Source organism: Molossus molossus, unplaced genomic scaffold (genome assembly GCF_014108415.1).
Source record: "Molossus molossus isolate mMolMol1 unplaced genomic scaffold, mMolMol1.p scaffold_m16_p_4, whole genome shotgun sequence".
NCBI lineage: Eukaryota > Metazoa > Chordata > Mammalia > Chiroptera > Molossidae > Molossus > Molossus molossus.
This window is the reverse complement of record NW_023425377.1, coordinates 122,693,320-122,715,566: the sequence shown is the minus strand read 5'-3', so window position 1 is coordinate 122,715,566 and position 22,247 is coordinate 122,693,320. Positions and strand designations below refer to the sequence as shown.

Here is a 22,247-nt window from a genome sequence, read left to right as displayed (position 1 = left end):
AAGACGATGCCAGGAGGGCTGAGCGGTCCCTGGCGACCTCCTTTCCTGCCAGTGGGCTGCGTCCTGCTGCGGCTCAGGAGCGGGAGCGCCGGGCTGTGAGCCCTCAGTGGCTGCACCCTGCACCGGGAGCTGTTGAGATGCCTTTTCCCTCAGGGCTAAATTGAACGCGGGACTTGCCCTGTCCATAGGCTCAGGTATGTGTTCTACCAAGTGAAAGGGTGAGGTTAGTTCTTCTACCAAAAAACCAAGCAAACAAAAACCACAAAAACGAATGTCGATGGTCAGACTTTCTGCTGGAACTTAGAATTTAACGAGACCTCCTGCTACGCAGTCACAGTGTGTGCGGGCTTTGACATAAATTTGCTAAATCAAGGTCTGTTCTTGGAAGGCTGGAAGCATGGGAAATGTGTCAGTCCCCTTGAATTGAGCGAGTCCCGGGGAAGCTGGCTTCATTGGAAGAGTGGGCGTGGCAAGCTATTGCCAAACATTTTAAAGAGGAACTTGATGATTTGCTTGGGCCGTGGTTGGGATATTTGTATCCTGCTGCCTTTGCCTAGTGAGTGTTGCTTTCGATGCCCAAGTGCAACGTCGAGGCGCAGAAAGTTCCCCAGCACACTCTGCCCCGAGAGTCCCCACTGTCCCTGGGCGCACAGTCACACTCCACGGGGACCCCTCTGGGCAGGCAGGAAAGGTGGAGCTTCCCTTGCAGGGTCAAAGGAAGTGACCGCGGCCACGCTGGCTGGACCGATCTCGGTGTGGATTTCGGTCTGATCCATTTCCTTTCAGCTGCAACTCCTCACTTGCGCTCCATACAGACATTGCAGGGTCGGTCTCAGCATCTTGTTTCACTCTGACGGAGTAGAAATTGCTTTGAGTGTAAGATTAGATGTTTTTCCTCACCGACTTTCAGTAGCACCTACAGCATATAAACCAGGGCATCATTTAGCAAAGCCTGTCGGAGTGACAGCATGGTGACCTATTAAAGGTAACGCATGCTTGAATGAACTCAGTTATTCTTCCAGGCTTATTCACCACTCCCAGGGTGTTTGGTGTGCCTGGCTCTGAGGCAGTGATAGGCATTGCTTAGCATCCTCTACTCCAGTCTCCCAAGTGGGACATTTGTCACAACAAAGCATACCTCATATATTCTTCTGAAGCTCTTTTAATTTGAAGTCATCATTCTGCATATAAAGTTATTGTATTAGCATCAGCTATGACTTCATATCATAAAGCTATTACATGCTAGCATGATGGGCACACTGGGCTAGGAAATCAATAGGATAGAATTGTTTCTAAATATCATTATAATACAGGACAGCTTTAATGCAATTCTTACATTGCCAGAAACTTACCTATCTTATTTGCTGAACATGTGACTCTAATGAAAAGGTACAGATAACCTGGATTTGCTTTTTTTCCTACTCATTTTTACCTATGCTTTATTTTTGTTTCCTATAGTTTCCTTTGCTACAAAGGTTTTTTTAATGGGAAATTTTATTCACTGTCTAGTTTTGTTTTTGCTTTTAATCCTCACCCAAGAATATTTTTCTATTGATTTTTTAAAGAGAATGGAAGGGAGGGAGGGAGAGAGAGAGAGAGAGAGAAACATCAATGTGAGAGAGACACATCAGTTGGTTGCCTCCCACAAGATCCAGACGAGGACTGGGGATTGAACCTGCAACCCAGGTATGTGCCCTTGACAGGAATCAAACCCAAGACCCTTTGGTCTGAGGGCTGATGCTCTTAACAGCTGAGCCAAATTACTTACTACTTTTTTTTTTGTGGTACGTGCCCCTAGCGGGAACCTAACCCAGGACTCTCTGGTCTGTAGGCTGATGCTCAACTGCTGAGCCAAACTGGCCGGGACTATTTAACTACTTTTTAAGTAGAAAACTGTATCTGTTGGAAACATTCTTTTTTTTTTTTGCTTCACAACCTAACTTGGGAGAGGAGTTCCCGTATCCATTTTACTGTATTGAATTTTTCTTTCAATGACATATAATTGACTTACACTGTTATGTTAGTTTCAGTTTAAGTGTACAACATGGTGATTCTATATTTATATACGTTATGAGTGATCACCATGATTAGCTCCTTTCTGTCACCGTACAAAGTTATTGCAGTATTATTGATTATATTATCTATGCCTTTGTCGCTTTCTCATGACTTACTCTATAACTGGAAGTTTATGCCCTTAATCACCTTGACTTAGTTTTCCCTCTGAGTCCATTTCTGTTTTGTGTTGTTTGTTTGTTTGTTTTTTTTTTAGATTCCACATATATGCAAAATTATACAGTATTTCTCTCTTTCTCTATTTTCACTTAGCATAATACCCTCCAGGTTCATCCATGTTGTCATAAATAGAAAGATTTCATTCTTTTTTAAAGCTAATATTTTATTGTGTATGGTATATCGCATCATCTTTGTCCATTTATGCATCAATGGACTTCCATCGATGAACTTAGGTTGCTTCTATATCTTGGCTATTTTATAACGCTGCAAAGAACATAAGGGGGTGTGTATCTTTTTGAAGGGGTGTTGTTTCCTTCAGATAAATGCCCCGGAGTGGAATTGCTGGGTCGTGTAGTAGTTCTAGTGTTCGTGTTTTGATGGACCTTAATACTGTCCCCACAGTGGCTGCACCAGGGTACCTTCCACCAGCGGTGCCCGAGGAGACCGTACCGTTGTTTTTCTTAAATAAATTATTTGATATTTTGATGCCTTACTTTTGACTCTCTGCAAAGGAGTCGGACTTGGTATTTAAAATTCCTTCTAAGAATTTTAATACATCTATTTGCAAAGAAATGGATTTATGAACCTTTGGTGTACTATGAGTTCTACAGTTTTCCAAAAGGAAAAAAAAAGTAGATTGTTTTTTATTCTTATTTATTAGGAACCATTATGTAGGTTGCAGGAAGGTTGTGAATTAAAAGTATGTTTAGATTTTTTTTTTTTTTTTTTTTTTATCCTCACCCGAGGACATTTTTCCATTTTTTGTTCAGGTAGAGTGGGAGGGAGAGAGAGGAACAGAGAGAGAGAGAGAAACATCGATGTGAAAGGAACACATCGAGTGGCTGCCACCCACACAACCGACCAGGGCTGGGGACAAACTGCAACCGAGGTACGCGCCCTTAGCGGGAACCGAACCCGGGTCTCTGAGGATCGCAGGCCGACGCTCTAACCACTGAACCAAACCGGCCAGGGCTGTTTAGATTTTTTTATCCTGATTTACTAAGAACCATTTAGCTTGCAGAGAGGTTATGAATTTAAGAATGTGCTTTTCACTGTGGTTGAGATGGTTACCGCAGTGCAATGATCAGTTAGTTATTGACTTAAGAATGGGTTCTTAATGGACTTTGCTATTTTAGTCAATTCCTTAGCTTTGACTATAATATGGTGCTTTCATAATATCAATTTAAGTCAGTGAAATGACATATTTTATGGTTATATCTACATGTATGTAATGGTTTGACCATTGCTGTTGCTAATTAACAATTGTTCATTGATTATGTAGTTGTATACTGATTTATTCACTTTAAATGTTAAAAATAAATCCCCAAGATGTGAAGCTGTTCTTGATGCACATGTGATACTGTTCTTTCTGAAAGCACAGACCTCATATTACAGAACAGTATTGGAAAGAGGAAAACATTGTGTTCATTTCATAGCAGCATTTTGCACAGTATTATTGGGGGTTTCAACTATCTGTTTAACTCTTCAGCCAGCTGAAAGTCAAGGACTCTGTTCCTTCAGAATATAGAATTGTGGTAAAATACTTAATGCCATAGTTTTAATTTAACTTTTACCTTTATTAATACCAACAGACATATCATTTTTAAATTAATTATTCATTAGTTCCCTTAATCTCAACCCTGTGTTTGTCTCTAAGTATGAGCCTTCATTTACCAGGGTTTCAGTTTTTAGGGAGCGGGTATCTCATCCAAGAAAGATATTATTCTGAAGATCCCCAAATGGTGATAGAGGTGGTGGCCCTGAGCAATACCTGTGGTTCCAACATTAGCTACAATTGGCGTTTTCGTTATGAATAAGACAACCACCAAGCTACCGACTGCCACGGAATGGTAGCAGGTGACCCTGAAGGCAGGAAGTCAACATTTGATAGGCAGGCATCAAATATGCAAGTGCTTTATCTTCCTGGTGTAACCTTCTTCCATCCCTGAGGGTTGGTTTTCACAAACTCTCAGAATTGATACCTTGAAAATACGTCTTAAATTATAGACGCTGTTGGCAGTTTTTATTTGTTTTGTCTTTATTTAAAATACAGCATTTGTGAATGGGAGCTTCTGGATTCACCATGTGATTTTTTTCTTTTTATAAAATGAATATTTAAATCCAATTATATTACTTATTTCAGGTCTAAACAAATGTAAAGATAAATATCTCACACTACGGGGGCAATACCAGCACTGAAAGTTAGCTCTGCAGTGATTTCTGGTTTATTTTTAAAATAATGGAATGTGTTTTTCAACATATACATTTTTCTTTTAGTGTAGGAAAAACATTGGACTATTTTAAAATTGCAGAGTTTTAAAATCAACTGCTAGTAGCCATTGTCTGTATTATTTAAAATTGTCTAATCTATACAGAAAGGAAGGAGTCTCTAAAAATGATAAAGTCTTAAATTTTGTTGCTCGATACCTTCTTCAAACTTTTAGTGTTTGATTCCTGTGTTTTACAGATAACATTTCAAAACACATCATGCCAGTCTTGGTCCAGAGAGGGAGTAGTGATGGACTAAGACTCCCGGGTTGGCGGCAGATCGGAGAGCGATCTAAGCATACGTTAGGATGTGGAATTACCAGGATGCCAAGGGCAAGGTGTAAGGCAGGTCAAAGAACGATCCGATGTGTGGGGCACCCTATACACATGCAGAATCCTTACACACGTCCCTCTGTGCTAAGCATGTTTCTGACATCATCAGAGTCTAGTCTTCCTAAAATCTCTAAGACGCTTCTCATCCCAAAGTCAAGAAGCAGAGAAAGAGGTTAAGGAAGGAAGTGCTCAGTGTGCCCAGCTAATACGCTGCAGAGCCAGCGTCTAAGTTCCGGTCTCTCTGATCCGAACCCCCGCTATTTACACCAGGAGGAGGCTGGACACGCTCGTTAGAAGGCTGCAGGGGTGGCATCGTGGGCCTTTTCCTAAAGGAGGTCGTGGAGAGGATGGTGCCAGCCAAAGCCGGACTGGCAGGTGTCTACCTGTGAAGACGGCCTGGATGACCATCCCCTGCACTGATCTGAGTCCTTGGCTGTGATCCAAACCCTCCTCTTAAAGGTGGACCTAAAGGTTATCATACTGGTTTCGTACTGAATTCTGTATACTGTTTACTTCTTTTCGTCCATGCTCATCCGTTTATGTGGCTTGCTGTCCTGTGTTTCCCCTTACTCCTTGACACAGAATAATAGCAGTCTTAGCTGTTGCTCCTTCCTTCACCCACCCCTACACTCTCCCTCCTCCTGGGAAAGAGACATCAGAATCCCTTTGCTTTCTGCGCTCTGCTCATATTTGTCCTCATCACTCTTGGATCTGATGGAGTTTTTACACTATAACCATAAAAGATGACATTTCATCCTCTGAGAAAAATGTCTTGGTTATATCCTAGCTAAACGCAAGGGTGGATTTTTCTCCATGACTTAATTTTGTGACCCAACTGGGGAAACTTGCAGTTTTATTAGCAGCTGTCTTCCCTTTTCTTATCAGATATGCAGCTTTTAGCACCTAGCTCAAAAGAGAAAACACATGGCCTGCAGTTATTATTTAGACTTCACAGATATTTCCAAACAATTTTTCTTAGATAGGGAAACAAGCAAGTAACCCTGCCTTGGATCTTTCAAACAAAGCTGTAGTATTCGCAGTCTATATAAACACGACATGTGCAAGGATGCTTGGTTAGCTGTGGTCCCAGGGAGCAGTGCTGATAGGCTTGAACATAGAAAAGAAGGTGCGTGTGTTTTTCTTCCCCCACAGGTTGAAGGTTGACTTTAAAAGGGAAAATGCTGAGTGTTTCTTGAAACAAAATGGGAACTTCTTTATTTCCTCCAGACATTCATTGCCAACCTGCAAACATTTCAAGAGCAACTCGTACACCACCTCACCGGTGTGTGGTGACATTTAGTGGTTGAGTGACGCACTGGTACACAGATCTGGGGACTAAAATGGGAGTTGATCAGTGGATCTTTTCTACTGTAAACACCAAGGCGACCATTTGAAATTGGTTACTATCAACAGGTCAAGCAGTTTTTACTTGGATTTGTATGTATAAAGATTTCACAACTTTCTCCAGGGTATTTTCCCGTTTGCAATGGGTGGACTCTTGTGTACATTTGAGTGTGTATCGGCAGACACAGAGGTAATTCACATGCTGTTTCTCTCCTTGTAGGTAGAAATAACGCTTCAGGACATCAATGACAATCCCCCGGTGTTCCCGACGGACATGCTGGATCTCACCGTGGAGGAGAACATTGGAGACGGCTCCAAGATCACACAGCTCACGGCCTTGGATGCCGACGAGGTAGCTCAGAGCCTGAGTGAATTTTTGAAACAAAGTATCCCAGTGATCTAGCGCATTTCTATATGCTGACAACTTTTATTACCCAATGAGTAAGGTCAAAGAGTGTGTGCTCTTATCCAAAGAGAACATCGGTTGTTGAAATGTGTCATAAAAATGCTGATATAGACTATCAAGGGGCACTTTTCCTTGGACCAGCAATTCACAACTCCATTTCTGGTTGCATTTCAGATTCCTTAGCCAAATACAAATATTCCTGTTTTATGCTTTTATTATTTCATTGTGCTGTCTTACAGCAGCTAAGGATTTTTATTTGTAATTTTAAAAAGTGAATTCTTTAAAATTCAAAAAATGTTAAGGCATTTTATATTTTTTACTGAATTTGCATATTTATAAAATAGCATATAATTTAATAATAGCCTTATGTATTAAGGAAATTATCTAGTCAAGCTAATGACTTTTTCAACTTAGTTAATAAACAGAAATTTCTTGCCTAGTGGTGAATGTGAGATTTGGGGCTATAACCTAGATTACTATCTTCTATATTTACATTTTAAGTTTAGCTATATAATCATCATGCTCCAAGTGTCATAACAACTTATATAATTTGTAATTTATATTTTTCCCGTGAGAAAAGTCCATTACCTATTTTCTCCTTGCTTAATAAAGGGATTAATTACCATTCTGGAGTTTCAGAAAAGGAATCACCTTCCCAGACACTAATGTCCCCTTTCCGCTTAAACTAAGCCCAACACAGATCAAAGAATTTAACTTTCTTTCCTTAAATTATGCTCCAGAAGTATTTGGAAACTTGATTTTTGGCCTATGAGTAAGATCTTTAACTTTAAAAAGGTAAATAAATTTTATTTCTTGTATTTATTTATTTATTATTTTTTTATTTTTGGTACATGCCCCTAGTGGGAACCGAACCCAGGACTGCCGACGCTCCAACCGCTGAGCCAAAACGGCCAGGGCTATTTTTTTTTTTTAAAGACTACTTTTAACAGGCAGTACAGAAATGCAGTGACTTAGTCACTTACACATTTTGCTACGATCTAACTAATGAAAAGGAAACAAAATAAAGCATCGACATTTAGGTAATTGTAGCTTTGTATTTAAAAAGATTTGGTGTTCTAAATTCAGTACCTTCTACTCAGTTTTATATAGTGACTGAATGTTTCTATTATTATTGATAGGTCTGAGACAATATCAGCAATAATTTAGTAGACACTGAATTTGTAAAGCTCATCATTGATAAAATATTTTGGATAGCTTAATCCATAAAATTGTATTAACTCTCATTTAGCAAAATAGAAAATAAAAAACTCATGTAGTTGCTATGAGGTTTACATCAAATTATTGTCATAGTGATGACCGTTTGTTTTGGCTGTGCTCTGTAGGAACAGGACAGAGAAACCTTATTTATTTCAAGTGATTTATTCAAAGAGTGAAGCAGTTATGTTAATTATAATATATATATTCTAATGGGATATACTACTCGCTTAAGAACTGATTATTTGAAAGAGATGATAACATTCAACCCTTTTAGTACTATTATTTTTCACTGTTATAATTTTATTTCCCTCTCTTTCTTTTCAAGATATATGACAAAAGTTTAATACAAATGCAATGCTGACTGCATGCTTACTTTTATCCACCTGACTCTTCTGTGTGTGCATGTGTGTATGTGTGCATCTGTGCATGTGTGTATGTGTGCATGTGTGTATGTGTGCGTGTTTGTGCATGTGTGTTTATGGGTGTATGTGTGCATGTGTGTATGTGTGTGCACGTGTGTGTGCGCTCATGCACTTGTGTTGCCTTCAAGTTCATCTTTTGAGATATGTTTATATTTATGATGAAATTTGAGGATTGGTTGGCGCAGGTCCTTATGTCTCTAAGTATTTACATCCACACAGTTTTAGTGCATTTTTTTTTATTTCTCTCAAGCTTTGTTTTTTAAGTTAAAAAAGTGTAAGAAACCATGCAGGTGTTATCACTTAGATGTCCTAGTTTAAAAAAATACCAACTGTAAGGTGTTGATATCCGGGACACCCAGAGGTGCATTTGGGGTGAGACAGGGGCAAGAAAGTGACCGGCTGGGAACAGGCGGGCCCTGGAGGGGAGGCTGTTTGCAGCTCAGGGGGCGGTGGGGGTGCGGACAGTCCTGCAGGGTGTGACTGCCCGAAGGCACAGAGATCACCCAGTCCCTGGGGGTGGGATCTGAGTGTGTGTGTGTGGGGGGGGGCTGGAGGAGGTAGGAGGGGGTGAGGGGAGGTAGCAGGTTCACCTCCAACTTTAATGGAAAGGAGGACTGTCTCTAAAATTGCTCTGGACTATTGTTTTCCTTAAAGATCAAGCTCACGAGGGTGCTTTTCTTCTTGAATACATTTTCTCTTAAAATTTTAGTAGCATTTTAATGACTACTATTTCTACTCCTAACATAAGGAACTAACTTTTCTTTGTCCCAGGACCAAGCAGAATGGATAACTAGGCATTTGGAATGATGTGTGTATGTGTGCATGTGTGTGTGTTTATTGGTTTACAATAAATTAATAGCAGTGCTTTTAGATAAACCTTTATTCTACTTTTCACTGTACTCTCAGCTCTTTACTTTTTAATAGAATTTGAATATATATATATATATATTTGAAATGTTTTCTCTCACTAAATCGTGGGTCTTTTTTTTTTTAAAGAATGTTTTTATTGACTTTTAGAGAGAGAGAGGGAGAGAGAGAGAGAGAGACATCGATTGGTTGCCTCCTGTACCCACCACTACTGTGGATCAAACCCACAACCTGGGTATGTGCCCTGACTGGGAATCAAACTGGCAACGTTTTGGTGTCTGGACAACACTCAACCAGCTGAGTCACAGTGCCCGGGGCAGTGGGTCTGTTTTCTTTCTTCATCTAGTTTGGGTAACAAGATAACAAGGATGGGCTCTGTGGGCTGGGGCTCTGGTCCGTGGGTATGCCCAGGGAGGTCTGGAAAAGAAGGTTACTCTGACATTTCAGAGGTATGTTATCTTAGAAGCAAAAAGACAACAGACAGACTCACTTAGGTAAAGACTGACCTTTGTCAAGGAAGCTGAAGGCCTAGGTCGGTTCATATGTCCCTTCATCCAGATGTGCAGAGTGACCAGTAACTAACGAGGAGAAAGGCTATGTTTACTAAAGGGAGCAGATCTCAGGTTGAGGAAAACTCTAGGGAGACCTTTGGCACAGGGTGTGTAAAAGCTTCTAAAATTTTACCTAGAGTTTTTATTGTACCCTTTGTATGTTCCAATGACAATACTGCAGAATAGGTCAAATGTTACAGATAGACTGCACTATTTGCTCAGTGAAATGAGTCCCTTGGTCACTATGTAACTCACAGGGAATTTACCAATAAAGGTTTTTTTCCAGTAATAACTTACCAACTGTTAAGGCTATTGCTCTTTTGCAAGGTAATACCTCAACCCAGTGAGAAAGCATAAAAATTATAACTAACACACACACACACATATATATATCCTAGAGATGGTGATATTTAGACAAAATTCAATTATTGTATTTCAAATGAACCTAAAGGAAGTGAGACATGTCCTTGGGCCCCATGGGGTGATTTTCCAGGGCTATATTTTGGACTGATAGAGCATTTGTTATACACTTTAGGAGCTACAGTAGGAGAAGGTTTCTAGTAATATTGTTTACTCCATGAAATCATAAATGTACTAGTTCGTATACATGTTGAAGTATAGATAATTGGGTCCCTATACATAAGATTGAAAATGAATCATTCACATATTGGTTAGGCCCAAATCATATCTGTTCGTCTGAGTCAAAGGTTCCCCCTTTCTGTTGCCATATCCTCTTTTCTTCTTCTGTGGGTTGGAATTGTAAAAGAGAGTCCTTTATTGACTTAATAGGAAGCAAGGAGTATTCCCGGATTTGGATCATGCTGCCCATCTAGCTGCATCAGCAGCTAAATGGTTTTCTTTTGTTTCCATGGTGGCAGTGTTAGAATGTCCTGGGGTTTTGATAATTGCCAATTGTTTCAGTTACTGTATGCCATCTAATAATCCCGCAGCCTGTTTTCCACTCTTTATGGGCTGCCCTGAGGAGGTTAAGAAGCCTCGCTACTTCCCCAACATTACAAAGTCATGAACTACACCAAAAGCATAGCTACCATCAGTGTATATGTTGGCTATTTGGTCTTTGGCCAACTGACATGCTCACATTAGAGCAATTAATTTAGCTTATTGGGCAGATCTTACCCAGGTAAATAAGAACCATCAATTGTGTCACCATAGAAATTATTGCATATCCAGCCCGGTGGTGTCCCTATTCATTGTTTAGATAAGCTCCATCTAGAAACTAAACTAAGTCAGCATGATCAATAGGAGTTTCCAATAAATCATTCCTAGATTTATTTGACTGGCATCAAGAAGGTGGTCAGTTAGCGAAACCCAATTGTGGATGTCTTTTTTGTTTGTTTTTTTTGTTAATCCTCACCTGTGGATATTTTGCCATTGATATGTAGATAGAATGGAAAGGAGAGAGGGAGGGAGACAAAAACGTCCATGTGGGGCCAGATTGGCTGCCTTCCACATGAGCCAGGGATCGAACCTGCAACCCAGGTAGATACCCATGACTGGGAATTGAACCCGTGACCCTTCAGCCTGTGGGCCCACACTCTAACCGCCGAGCTAAATCAGCTAGGTCCAATTGTGGATGTCTTTATCCTGCAAAGATGTTAGGAAACTTGCTGGGTTAAGACTGTTAACATCCAGCTAAGGTAATATTAGGCGCAGAAAGCAAAAGTACTTAATAAGAAACCAGTCCACTAACAGGAGTGTTGAGGGTGATGAGAGGTCAGTGGAGAGTCAACAGAATGAGGACCATAAATAAAGGAGAGCCCATAACTATCTCTTAGTTTGTTTGCATCGCACGCAGTAGCAGAGATGGCCATCGTGGGGGCCCTTTGGCTAGTGCCTCTAATTACCGACTATAATATCCTATAGGTCTCTCTTTTTTCTTTTTTCTTGAATTTATTGGGGTGACATTGGTTAATAAAATTATGTCGGTTTCAGGTGTACAGTTCTATAACACATCATCTGTATGATGTATTGTGTGCTCACCACCCCAAGGCAAGTCTTCTTCCATCATCATTTATCCCCCCTTCACCTCCTCTACCTCCCACCCCATTTCCCTCTGGTAATCACCATACTGTTGTTTGTGTCTATGAGGTTTTGTTCTGTTTTGTTTGCTTAATCCCTTCACCTTTTTCACACAACCCCCCTCCACTCTGAAAGATGATGTCTAGGTTTTTGAATTAAAACTACTAAAGCATTTCTTTTATTTTCATGATTTAAAAGTTATTATAAGCAAGGTGTCCCAGAGTGGGCTCTTAAGATAATTCTTTCTTTGGAGCTTTTACAACTTGTTTTATTTCAGGGTTGCATTATTTGGATCAGGTTGATCTGATTTTAATCAGACACATAGAGGTTGAGCCATTAATGAAAAATGTGGAATCCAATTATGACACTATCCAGTCAGATCCAGAATAAACTGTTTTGTTTTTATTTGTTTGTGTATTTTAGAAGAGAAAGGATATTACTCCTCTGAGTCTTGCTGGGTTGATCGGTAGCCCATCTTTCGAAGTTAGATCACCAAGGTCATGTACTTGGGGTAACCAGAACGGAAGCGCGACCTTTGAGACCCTAATTCCCTGATGGCCAGCTATTGTAAAAGGGAAATTGCCTCCTCTTGGGTGTCTAATACGTCCTAGAGCATAAAAGGAAATCATTCACATAGTGCATTAGAGTGGAATTCCTGGGAAATTCAGTATCATTCGAATCAACCTTTAATATCTAAGAGACATAGGTGAGAACCTCCTATGTCTCTGGGGCATCACGGTTCAAGTCAACGCCCTTCTTCCCAGGTGGAAACAAAGAGGTATTGACTGCCTTTAAAACAAAACAACACAGGAATACTGAAAAAGGCACCGCAGAAATCTGTCACTGAAAAGTATTGCAGGCACGGGATGGCTGGTGACGGGATGCGGATGTGCAGCCACGGGTTTCTCTGAAGGGCTATTTTGTTGGCAGCTGTCAGAGCCCGTGCAAATGTCCATCCTTCCCATCGGGCTTCTTGGCTGGGGGGATGGGAGGGTTCCACGCGCCGCGCATGGAATTAGAAGGCCCCTTGAAAGTGATCTTACAGAAGGGGCTAACTCCAGCGTGCGCAGCAGGTCTCACAGGATATTGGTGAATGTTAGGTGGGCGCAAACCAGTGTCAGTAGTTATTTGCATAGGGGTGGCTGAACCACTCTGGCTAGTCTCTGTTCTAGAAAAGGCCCCAAGTTGCATGGGAACAGCCTGTAACAAACGTACAGTCTGTCTCAAGATCAGTTTCCTCTCGTGGAGGTTCCTCAAAATCCTTCTTTTCCCAACTGGGCCCAGCATCTAATTCATTTCGTTCTAAACACATTTCACCGCTCTGTGAAAAGGATGTGTGGGTGTCAGTGATTTCAAGACGGGCTCACCCTGTCAGGTGAGTTGGGGCAGATGTGACCAGTAAGAGAATCTGTCGCCCGCATCATCCCCGAGTTGGACCGGAACAGGTTCTGATGGAAAAACAGACATTGGCTGGTTCGACGGCCCTGCCATTTGCACAGAAGCCTTACTCGGAGGGGCAGGGGCGCGTGGTGGGGTGTGGGTAGGAGCAGAAGCAGCAGCCCCGTCTGTCCTGGGGCCTTAGTGTCCCCGTCAAGGTCCCTGCAGTCTCCCTTCGAGGCGAGTAAGGAGAAGCGCGGACCGCGCACCCTGGAGCAGATGTCTGCTTGCGCCTGCTTCTCTCCGCTCTCCAACCCACGTCATGTCCTACAGTCCCCCCTAAGGTGACTTTTTAACCAAGAGACTCCTCTCCCCATGTCTGAGACCTTTGGGGAGGTCTGACCTGGTTCTTACTTCTTCCGTCCGCCAGCACTGCCCGGTCATGAGCGTGCGGGGTTGTGGTCGGCCAACTTCATGCGTGTTGTTTAATCCGAGTTCTAAGCCCTTCATTTGGTCCTTCCCCAAATGCCAAAGTTAATAAGGGGGCCATGGGACCACCCTGTCTCCGTCTGGAGACAGACCCGTGTCTTGTTGAAAGTTCTGTTGGAGCCGTCAAAGAAATCGAGCCCTGGCTCACCAGACTTGCTCGTCCAGTGCTGGGTCTTGGGCCAGTCCGTGTCCTGGGGGCGAGCTCAGGATGGCGTGGTCAGCTGGCGGCCACGTCTCTGCATTTTCCTGCTCTTTCTCGCTCTGATTGAAAAGGCCCGCACAGGAGTTTCCCGGTGAAATGAGAAACTTCTCAGAGTCCTAACAGTTAAATTCCTTTGTGAAGCCATCAGGGTGCCGCTGAGGGTCAGGGAAGTCTTGAGGCAGATTCCTTAACTCTGTCCTTGTCTGAGGGACTCACATCGCTGGGCCCCCTCGGCCCGAGACTGGCTTTTCTCCAGAGGCCGCCACCAGAATTAGGGTTTGTTTTTCCCAGTCCATTTGGTCTGGCTTTCTATTCTGAGTGGCCCCTCGGCCGTAGGGAGGTGTGGTGCAGGAGGGAGAGAAGGAGAAGGAAGAAAGAATAAGTCTGGACAACAAAGTAAAGGGCATAGCGGGCAGTTGGAGAAGGGGTAAAGTGGGGTACGGCCCTTGAGCATCTTTGGAAACCTTCTTGAGTTCAGAGACAGTCTAACATTTTCTTAACTGTCCTGGGCAGAAGAGAGTCTCTCTGTGCTGCGTTTCAGAGGCTTCTGTGTGGCTGGATATATTTCCCCTGTGGTGCTTGCAAAGAAAAAAATAATGTAGGTGCCAGAAGAGCTCCATTTTTGCCACCCTGCATCGAGACCACTTCCTGTTCAATCTCCCCACTCCTGTAAGTACATCAAGCAAAGGCTCCCCGGAATTGCACCTCTGCAGGAGTATCACTGGGGCGGGAGTCTGGGGTTCGTGTTGACCTAAAAATGAAAAGCCAGTCAGAGGAAACAAGCCTTTGAGAGTTAAAAAAAAAAAATGCAATCCAGGGTCATAGCTCCAGGCAGAGACCTAAATTATGTTCTGATCATGGGGTGAAGGCATGGAGTTTTTATTTCTTTCTTTATTTTTTGTGCCCCTCGCCGCTAGGGCCTAGCGGGAACCGAACCCGGGTCTCTCTAGTCCACAGGCCGACGCTCCAACCGCTGAGCCAAACTGGCCAGGGTGAGGCATGGAGGTTTTAATGAGAAAAGAAAGGGGAATAATTACATGACCAGAAGGGAGGAATTTCTGTGGGTGCTAACAAGCTAGGCTACCCTTCAGCTCTGCCTGGCTGGCGATGGAGTCCAGAGAATGTCCAGAACACCAGTCCCTGTGGGCAGGGGGTCCGTGTCCTGTTAGCCGTACATCAGTTTGTAAGACCGGGTTGGTCTGGCCCGTCCAGAGGTTACTTTGCCCAGTTCAAACATTCCAGATGTCCAGGGAGTGGACGCGCGAGGCCGTTGCTCTGGGAGGGCGGCTCCCACCCCCTTTGGACATGGGTCCATTTACAGCATTTTTCACATCAGCATTATGTTGTCACGGTGGCTTGATGTGGGGAGACTAATAGAATTCTTTACAACACCAGGATTATGTAGGTCATCAGCAACTTGTGTGCGTGAGTGTTTGTGTGTATGTTTTTCGTTGTACGCTTTTCCTTAATGATTAATCAAACATCAAAGTACTAGTATGTTAGAGAAACTAGTCGGCACTGAAGAATAACGCCGGGTCGGGGTGGGTCTGAGAAAGCAGCGTGTGCTGCTCAGCTGCATCTAAATGTCACTGGGAAGGTGCTGCCTCGGACACCAGCTCTCAGAAACCCGGGACTCAGGGGTCTTGTTTCTGCCCATAAACGGGTCATCATGCCCGTCCTGGGCCAGGGTACACAAGCTCTGTCTCATGTACCACACCTGTCTCTGTCAACGCTGCTGAGGGTTGTAAGATGCATTTGAAACTTACGGCTGTTCATGCTCAGAATCCCTTTTGTGTGCTGTCGTCTGGGGTCCCTCGGGAGAGCTAAGTATTTCCAAACAGCCCCTTCCCACTGCGCTGCGCCGAAACCCAAGACCGGTCCCCGTGGCATGGCCGATGCCGCGTATTGGATATTAAATCCATAAACAGACTCACAGGAGACCTAATAGGTCATTACTGTCCGCCAGACATTTTCAGACATTCAGTAGAACTCTTACTTCAGCACAGCAGCTGGTTTTGTGTACGGCAAAGACGGTGTCATCCACGGGGTCTGACACCTTGGCTTCTGTTCAGAAGAAGTATCATCTAGAACAGGGCATTTCTCAATTCTAGACCATCTGAGTAATAGCTTCATTATTATTTTTCTTTACTGTTGATAGTAGGACAAATGCCTCCCCTTTCTTCTCCTCCTTACCCCCAACACCCAGTTCCCGCCCCGCCCCAGGCCGTCACCACCCTTTCGATGTGTCCCTGTTTCTTTGCTCTCCCCTGACTTCCAAATGCCACTTTCAGAGGTCGGAATGGAAAAGAGCGCTTTTCAGACCAGGACTGCTGGGCTAGACTAACGAAATCCCCTGTGATACGGAGCAAATGGCACAGAATGTGGTCAGATTAGAAGCCGCAAATTCTCATCGGATGTTTTTGTTAGACCGTCCAGTACGATACATATGTTAGATACTCCGCGTACACCTGGGTATACAAGATAAAGGTGGGCAGTGTTCAGTTCAGCCGTTTCGTTTCTGAATTAGAGCGTGCTCTAGGCGTTCACTGCACATGATGCTAAGACTGGCTTGGGGAATGTGGTCCTAACCATCGCAAAGGCCCCTTCACACATTTTTGAGAGTGATTGGGCCTCCACCTGTTAGAAATCACCTCCTGTGTGTTTGACTGTGAAGGACAGAGCATCTAGTCCTGACGGGACAAGCGGATAGAAGCTGTGATCGCTGTCGTCTCATGCCTTATATCCTACACGCCCTGGATGTGTGTTCTTCCTAACAACCTTCTCCAGGGTTCGTAGCCTGCGTATTTAACAAATAAATGTCTAGAGGTTTAAAACACAGCAAAAGATATCTGTGTTTCATATGAGTATATTGAAATCAAAATGTAATTTTTAAAGTCAACAACTCCAACGTTACTTAGACCTCAGTGTCGAGACCCAACACTTATACAGAATAGGAAATCACTAGGGATATATAGCAATTCCAATTGCAGTTTGATTTATTCAGTTGCAACATCTTAGTCATCAGCTATCCTTGATGCATTGTATCTCTCTTAGGAAAAAAATAATAAAAATAGGAATGCAAATAACCAACATTGTTGTATACGTAACTGTTTCTCAAAGATTGGTCACCGCTCTTCACACGTGTTAGCTCATTTAATCCTCACGACCGCCCTCCGTGGTGCAGTGGGTGATATTATCCCCTAGTTCAGGTGAAGAAGCAGGGGCTCATAAAAGCTGAGTAGTGGCCCAGTGACACACAGTGGGAAGTGGCGGAGAAGAGATGCCACGCCAAAGCACAGTCCAGAGCATCAGACCAACTAGTACAGCAGAGGACACTGAACTCAGTATTTCAGCTACAATATACATAATCTGAAGTGTCTAAGTCAAACTGGCTACACTTTCAACAATATACAGACAAGTTTATCATAGATTTTAAAATACTGTGGAGTTAGCATCTCCCGTCATCAAATCTAGATGGGTTCTTTCATTTTAATTCTCCCTCATTTCTTTATTTGGACTTCGTTAAAACCTGCTCCTTCTCGAAATCTTCCTTTAACCTCGTGGCAGGCTCCTCAGGGTCTCCACCTGGGTCCCTCCCTCCTCAACCCGTACCTCTGCTTCTTCTTCCCGCTCTTGTTTTTCATTGAGTTTATTGGGGTGACTGGTTAACAAAGCCATACAGGTTTCAGGTGTACAGCTCAATGAAACGTCGTCTGCACATGGCGTCATGCGCCCATTGCCCAAAGTCAAGTCCCTTTCCATCCCTATTGATCCTCCTCTGCCCCCTTCTCCCTCCCCCACCCCCTTTCTCCCTGGCCATCACCACGCCCTTGTCTGGGTCTAATGTTTCATATATATATTCCTTCTTTCCACTCGTAAAATGTCCTTACACTGGCGTTTATATTTAGCCCTCACACTGCTGTTTCTTCATCTAGTCTAATTTAAATTCTCAACAGATCTGTGGCTCCCACTATCCTGTACATACATTGACCTTCAGATAGTTCTTCAGGGCTCTTCTCAGTTCTCCGGGTGCCACACGACCATGTCTGTGCCGCCTTCCTCCAGGCTGTTGACATGCCATGTGTCACTGCGTAGTGTCTCCTGCGTCAAAGCAGGTCCTCTCCCGCAGGCTCTTCGGCAAGAGCAGTCTCTTCGTTGCTAGTTCAGTAATTTAATGTTAAAACTTTCTTTTCTTTTCTTTCACTTTGACCCATCACATAGCCTTGTTAAAAGAAGGACGTGAGGGTATATGGAAATGCTGAGCAAGTGAGTGTTGTTACTGTTGTTTTTATATCCAGTAACCTCTCAGATATGACCGATTTGTCCCGAGTATTATGCCATGTGATGATTTAGAGCCTAAATTCTGGAGCAAGACAGCCAGGATTTAAATTCCTCTGTCTCAGTCTCTTTACCATCGAAATGGGAATAATAATAGTCCTTACCCAAGGGGATTGCCTTTAAGGATTAAGTCATTTAGTGCCCATGAAGTGATATGCTCAGAGCAGTGCTTAGCACATAATAAACACTTAATGAATGTGCTCTTTTTCTCAACTTCCCGTTCCTTCTGCCAACTTCTTAGTTCATACTTTAAAGTCTTTGAGGGCCACAGCTCAAGGACTTGAGAGAACACAAGAAATCATCCCTGCTTTCGTTGTGCAGAACAGGGACTTGGAACCTGCAAAGAACACACATGGCTAACGGTTCCCCTTGAGGGAATGAAGCATCCAGGCTTCGGGGCTCAACCTCCTCACTCTGTCCCTTCCCTGGCATCCCCCCGTTGTCCATTCTACTCTACCGATAGTCTCAGAAGATTGTTTCCCACTGAGACGAGCTCCGTGGTTTCTTGGCCGTAGCATCCCAGCCAGTGTGTGTTCCAGTCTTCATTCCCCAACGTAGACCCAAAACCTAATATTTCAGCCTGACTATCTTCTTTCGTTCTCCACGAAAGTTTCCGTCCAACCAACCTGTTCACCAGCGAGTGATCCAAGCACATCCTTCCTCCCCCTTTGCCCTTCTGCTTGTTCTCAAATACTTTCCCTTCGTTCTTGCTTTAAAGCGAATCCCTTTCTTCAAAACCCAGTCCAACTCTACACATTCTCCATGATGTCTTGAAGAAATCGACTCCAAAGATTCCTCTTTGTCGTTGGTTCTTTTTTTTTTTCTTTATTGATTTTAGAGAGAGAGGAAGAGGGAGAGAGCTAGAAACATCGATGAGAGAGAACATGGATTGGCTGCCTTCTGCACGCCCCCCACTGGGGATCGTGCCCACAACGTGGGCATGTGCCCTGACCGGGAATTGAACCTGCGACCTCTTGGTGCATGGGTTGATGCTCAACCACTGAGCCACACCAGCTGTGCTCTCTTTGGTTCTTATGCTGCTTTTCAGAAGCCTCTTCCACTTGCCCTGGCCTCGCTGAGTTAGCTTTTCCTGCTGCATGAGCAGGAGCACAGCTCAGAAATCCACACTGACCCTTGCTGCGTGACCGTGTGTAAGTTACCAGCTCACAGAACCCCGTGCCTTCCCTTGGGAACGTGGACCTCATGGCGTCGTGACACAAAGAGTAAGCATACCGTCTAGTACTATGATCAGTCGTGACGTCACAGCAACAGCGTTACTCCTTCCCATGCGTGTATTTTATCAGTGAAGACAAATATAGAGCTAATCTTGAAGGTCGAGATTTCTCGTGGTGTTCAGCGGAGGGAATGCTGAAAGGCTGGCTGTGTGTCATACAACACGGGCCGGTTACCTTTGGAAATCATGCGGTGTCCTGTGAAACGAAGCCCCGAGCCTCACTGTGTCAAACAGGTGCTCAGCATAAGGAGCGGTGCTCTTACTGTTCCCCTTCTAACAGTTCAGATGTTGGTCTTTCATTCGTAGGGTGCGAACGCTCTCGTCACCTACACCATCATTAGTGGAGCTGATGACAGTTTTCGCATTGACCCTGAGTCTGGAGACCTGATAGCGACCAAGAGGCTGGACAGAGAACGACGTTCCAAGTACTCCCTGCTGGTTCGAGCCGACGACGGGCTCCAGTCCTCGGACATGAGAATCAACATCACCATCAGCGACGTGAACGACCACTCGCCCAAGTTCTCCAGACCTGTGTACTCTTTCGATATCCCAGAAGACACGACCCCAGGTAGGGGCGCGTCCTTAGCTGTATTTTGCAAGGAAGTCCTTGGATGCCAGTTATGGACTGTGTTTTGACTGCTCTTAATTAGTGACTGGTTTTTCCCATGTTTACTATGTATTATATTTATTTATATATATATATGTGTGTGTGTGTGTGTGTGTGTGTATGTGTGTGTGTGTGTGTGTGTGTGTGTGTGTGTATGTATATGCGAGATTTTCAAAATCTTTTAATTAGCCATCTTTGTTGTAATTCCCAAGCAAATTGCTAGACGTTGGAGAGCAGATGAGATTAGTCCTTCATCTCCTTACTGGTTCCAGACAGTTCTGCTTCTGAATGTATGTGGGACATGGGTTGTTGATTTTTTCTGGCTACCCCAGCTTTGATTTTACTTCTCCACTTTAGAAATGTTGATTGTGGTGCTGTTGCCATGCAGAGAAAGAGCAAAGAAGAGGCGCAAGGAAACCTGGGAAAAGGGGTTCTAACCCTTACGGGCTGTGTGACAAAGGACAAGTTAATTCACTGGTCTTCCTTTCAGTTCCTCTTGCTGTTAAACGGAAACAGTTCCCGTTGGAATGAGGGCTCAGGTTAAGTTAGACTGTGTCTGCGAGTTTGCTGACGTGGGGCTGGAGAATGAGCTGGTGTCCGATGAACATTGGAGCACATGACCCTGAGGACGGACCAGGCTGTGGTGGCTGATCTGAGTGTGCAGGGTCTGTTTCTGCTGTGTGCGCTTCATCCTCGTTACTGGAAATTCTTATCTAACATGGAAATGTTATTCTGAATCACATGTGGAATGTGTCTGCATAATAAGGCGTATGTTTGGGAAACTCTTCTGACAGGGAAGGAGACGTTTACAGAAGAGTCCTTATTCCTCACCGCCGATCTCTTTCACACCCTAAGATGAGCTGTGCGTGTCCTTTGTGCGTTTCCACCATGTGCGTTTCTTGTTAATTACAGCAGCAGCGCTCTGGGCTGTCAAGTGATGTCTCCTGGGCATTTGTCTGTTTATTACTTGCAATCCCCAGTTCCTGACACTAGCAATTACCCCCATATATATAGTCCCTGAATTCATCCATCTGTGGTTATGAATCGGTAATGCCAGGTAGAAAAATAATGTCAGTAGTTGTATCAATTCTCAGAATTTGTGCACTGCAACAGAAGACGTACTGGGTGTCGAATATGCGGTCCGTTGTGTTCATATCTGGGAATTGGTGTCAGTGTGAATGTAGGGATCAGGCGAATGTTGTATTCACTGTACTTTCATCGTGATTCTTTAGTTGAGAGATTTCATTGTACAGATAATTTTTGGGTGTCGTGTGTACATTCTTTTCGTAATATCCGTGTCCCATTAATTTGACTGTTCATTTGTTCTTTTTTGATAGGGTCTTTGGTAGCAGCTATTTTAGCTACAGATGATGACTCTGGTGTGAATGGAGAAATTACATACAGTGTGAATGAAGATGATGAAGATGGCATCTTCTTCTTGAATCCAGTTACCGGAGTCTTTAATCTGACGCGAGTGTTAGATTACGAAGCCCAGCAGTATTACATCCTCACCGTTCGCGCTGAAGACGGTGGGGGACAGTTTACGACCATCAGGGTGTACTTCAATATTCTTGATGTGAATGACAACCCACCTGTTTTCCTCTTGAGTTCATACAGCACATCTTTAATGGAGAATCTGCCTCTAGGATCTACGGTTCTTGTGTTCAATGTTACCGATGCAGATGACGGTATGTACTTTGCTTTATTACACTTTTAAAAACTTTATTTAAAATGTTATTAGATTTTGACAATCCCCTGAAGATGGAGGGGCAAAAATAAACCACAGAACTTACATGCATGTGTGCATGAACAATGGGCATGGACAACAAAGGTGGGGACAGGGTGGGGAGGGAGAGGAAGGGGGGAATCAGTGGGAAAAAAAGGAGAAACATCTGTAACAAAAATTAATTAATTAATTAAAAATTATAAAATAAATAAATAAATAAAATTGATGGAGAAGAAAAAGATAAATAAAATGTTATCAGATTTATATTATATTTATTTACATAGGTCCACAGTTGAGAAATAGATCTAGGTTTTAGCTATAGAGGATCAAACAAACTAAGTAATATATCAGCTAAGTTCTTACTTATAACAGTCAGGCAGGTGTGCACTGTTTTTGTTTTATAAGTTTTATTACCTTTCTCTTTCTACCCCCCCACCCCCAAATATGTGGCAGCATGGCAGTTTGGCAACATAGAAGTCATAAAACAGCGTGTTGGTAGGTTTTTGTCAGATAAATAAAAATATTGACTTACATACATTTACTTTAATATACAATGGATAAAATTTGGAAGCAAAAGTCAAACCACAGTCGTC

The 22,247-nt window shown here is 43.3% G+C and overlaps 1 protein-coding gene across 2 annotated transcripts in view; it reads left to right on the top strand.

Moving 5' to 3' along the window:
• The window catches only part of FAT4 (FAT atypical cadherin 4), a 152,468-nt gene that overhangs the window by 64,040 nt on the left and 66,181 nt on the right, over nt 1-22,247 (top strand). For both annotated transcript variants that reach the window (XM_036240897.1, XM_036240896.1), the window contains exons 2-4: nt 6,398-6,529; nt 19,628-19,889; nt 21,266-21,616. In XM_036240897.1, the coding sequence (XP_036096790.1) occupies nt 6,398-6,529; nt 19,628-19,889; nt 21,266-21,616 (745 nt within the window). The remainder of the gene's footprint in view (nt 1-6,397; nt 6,530-19,627; nt 19,890-21,265; nt 21,617-22,247) is intronic.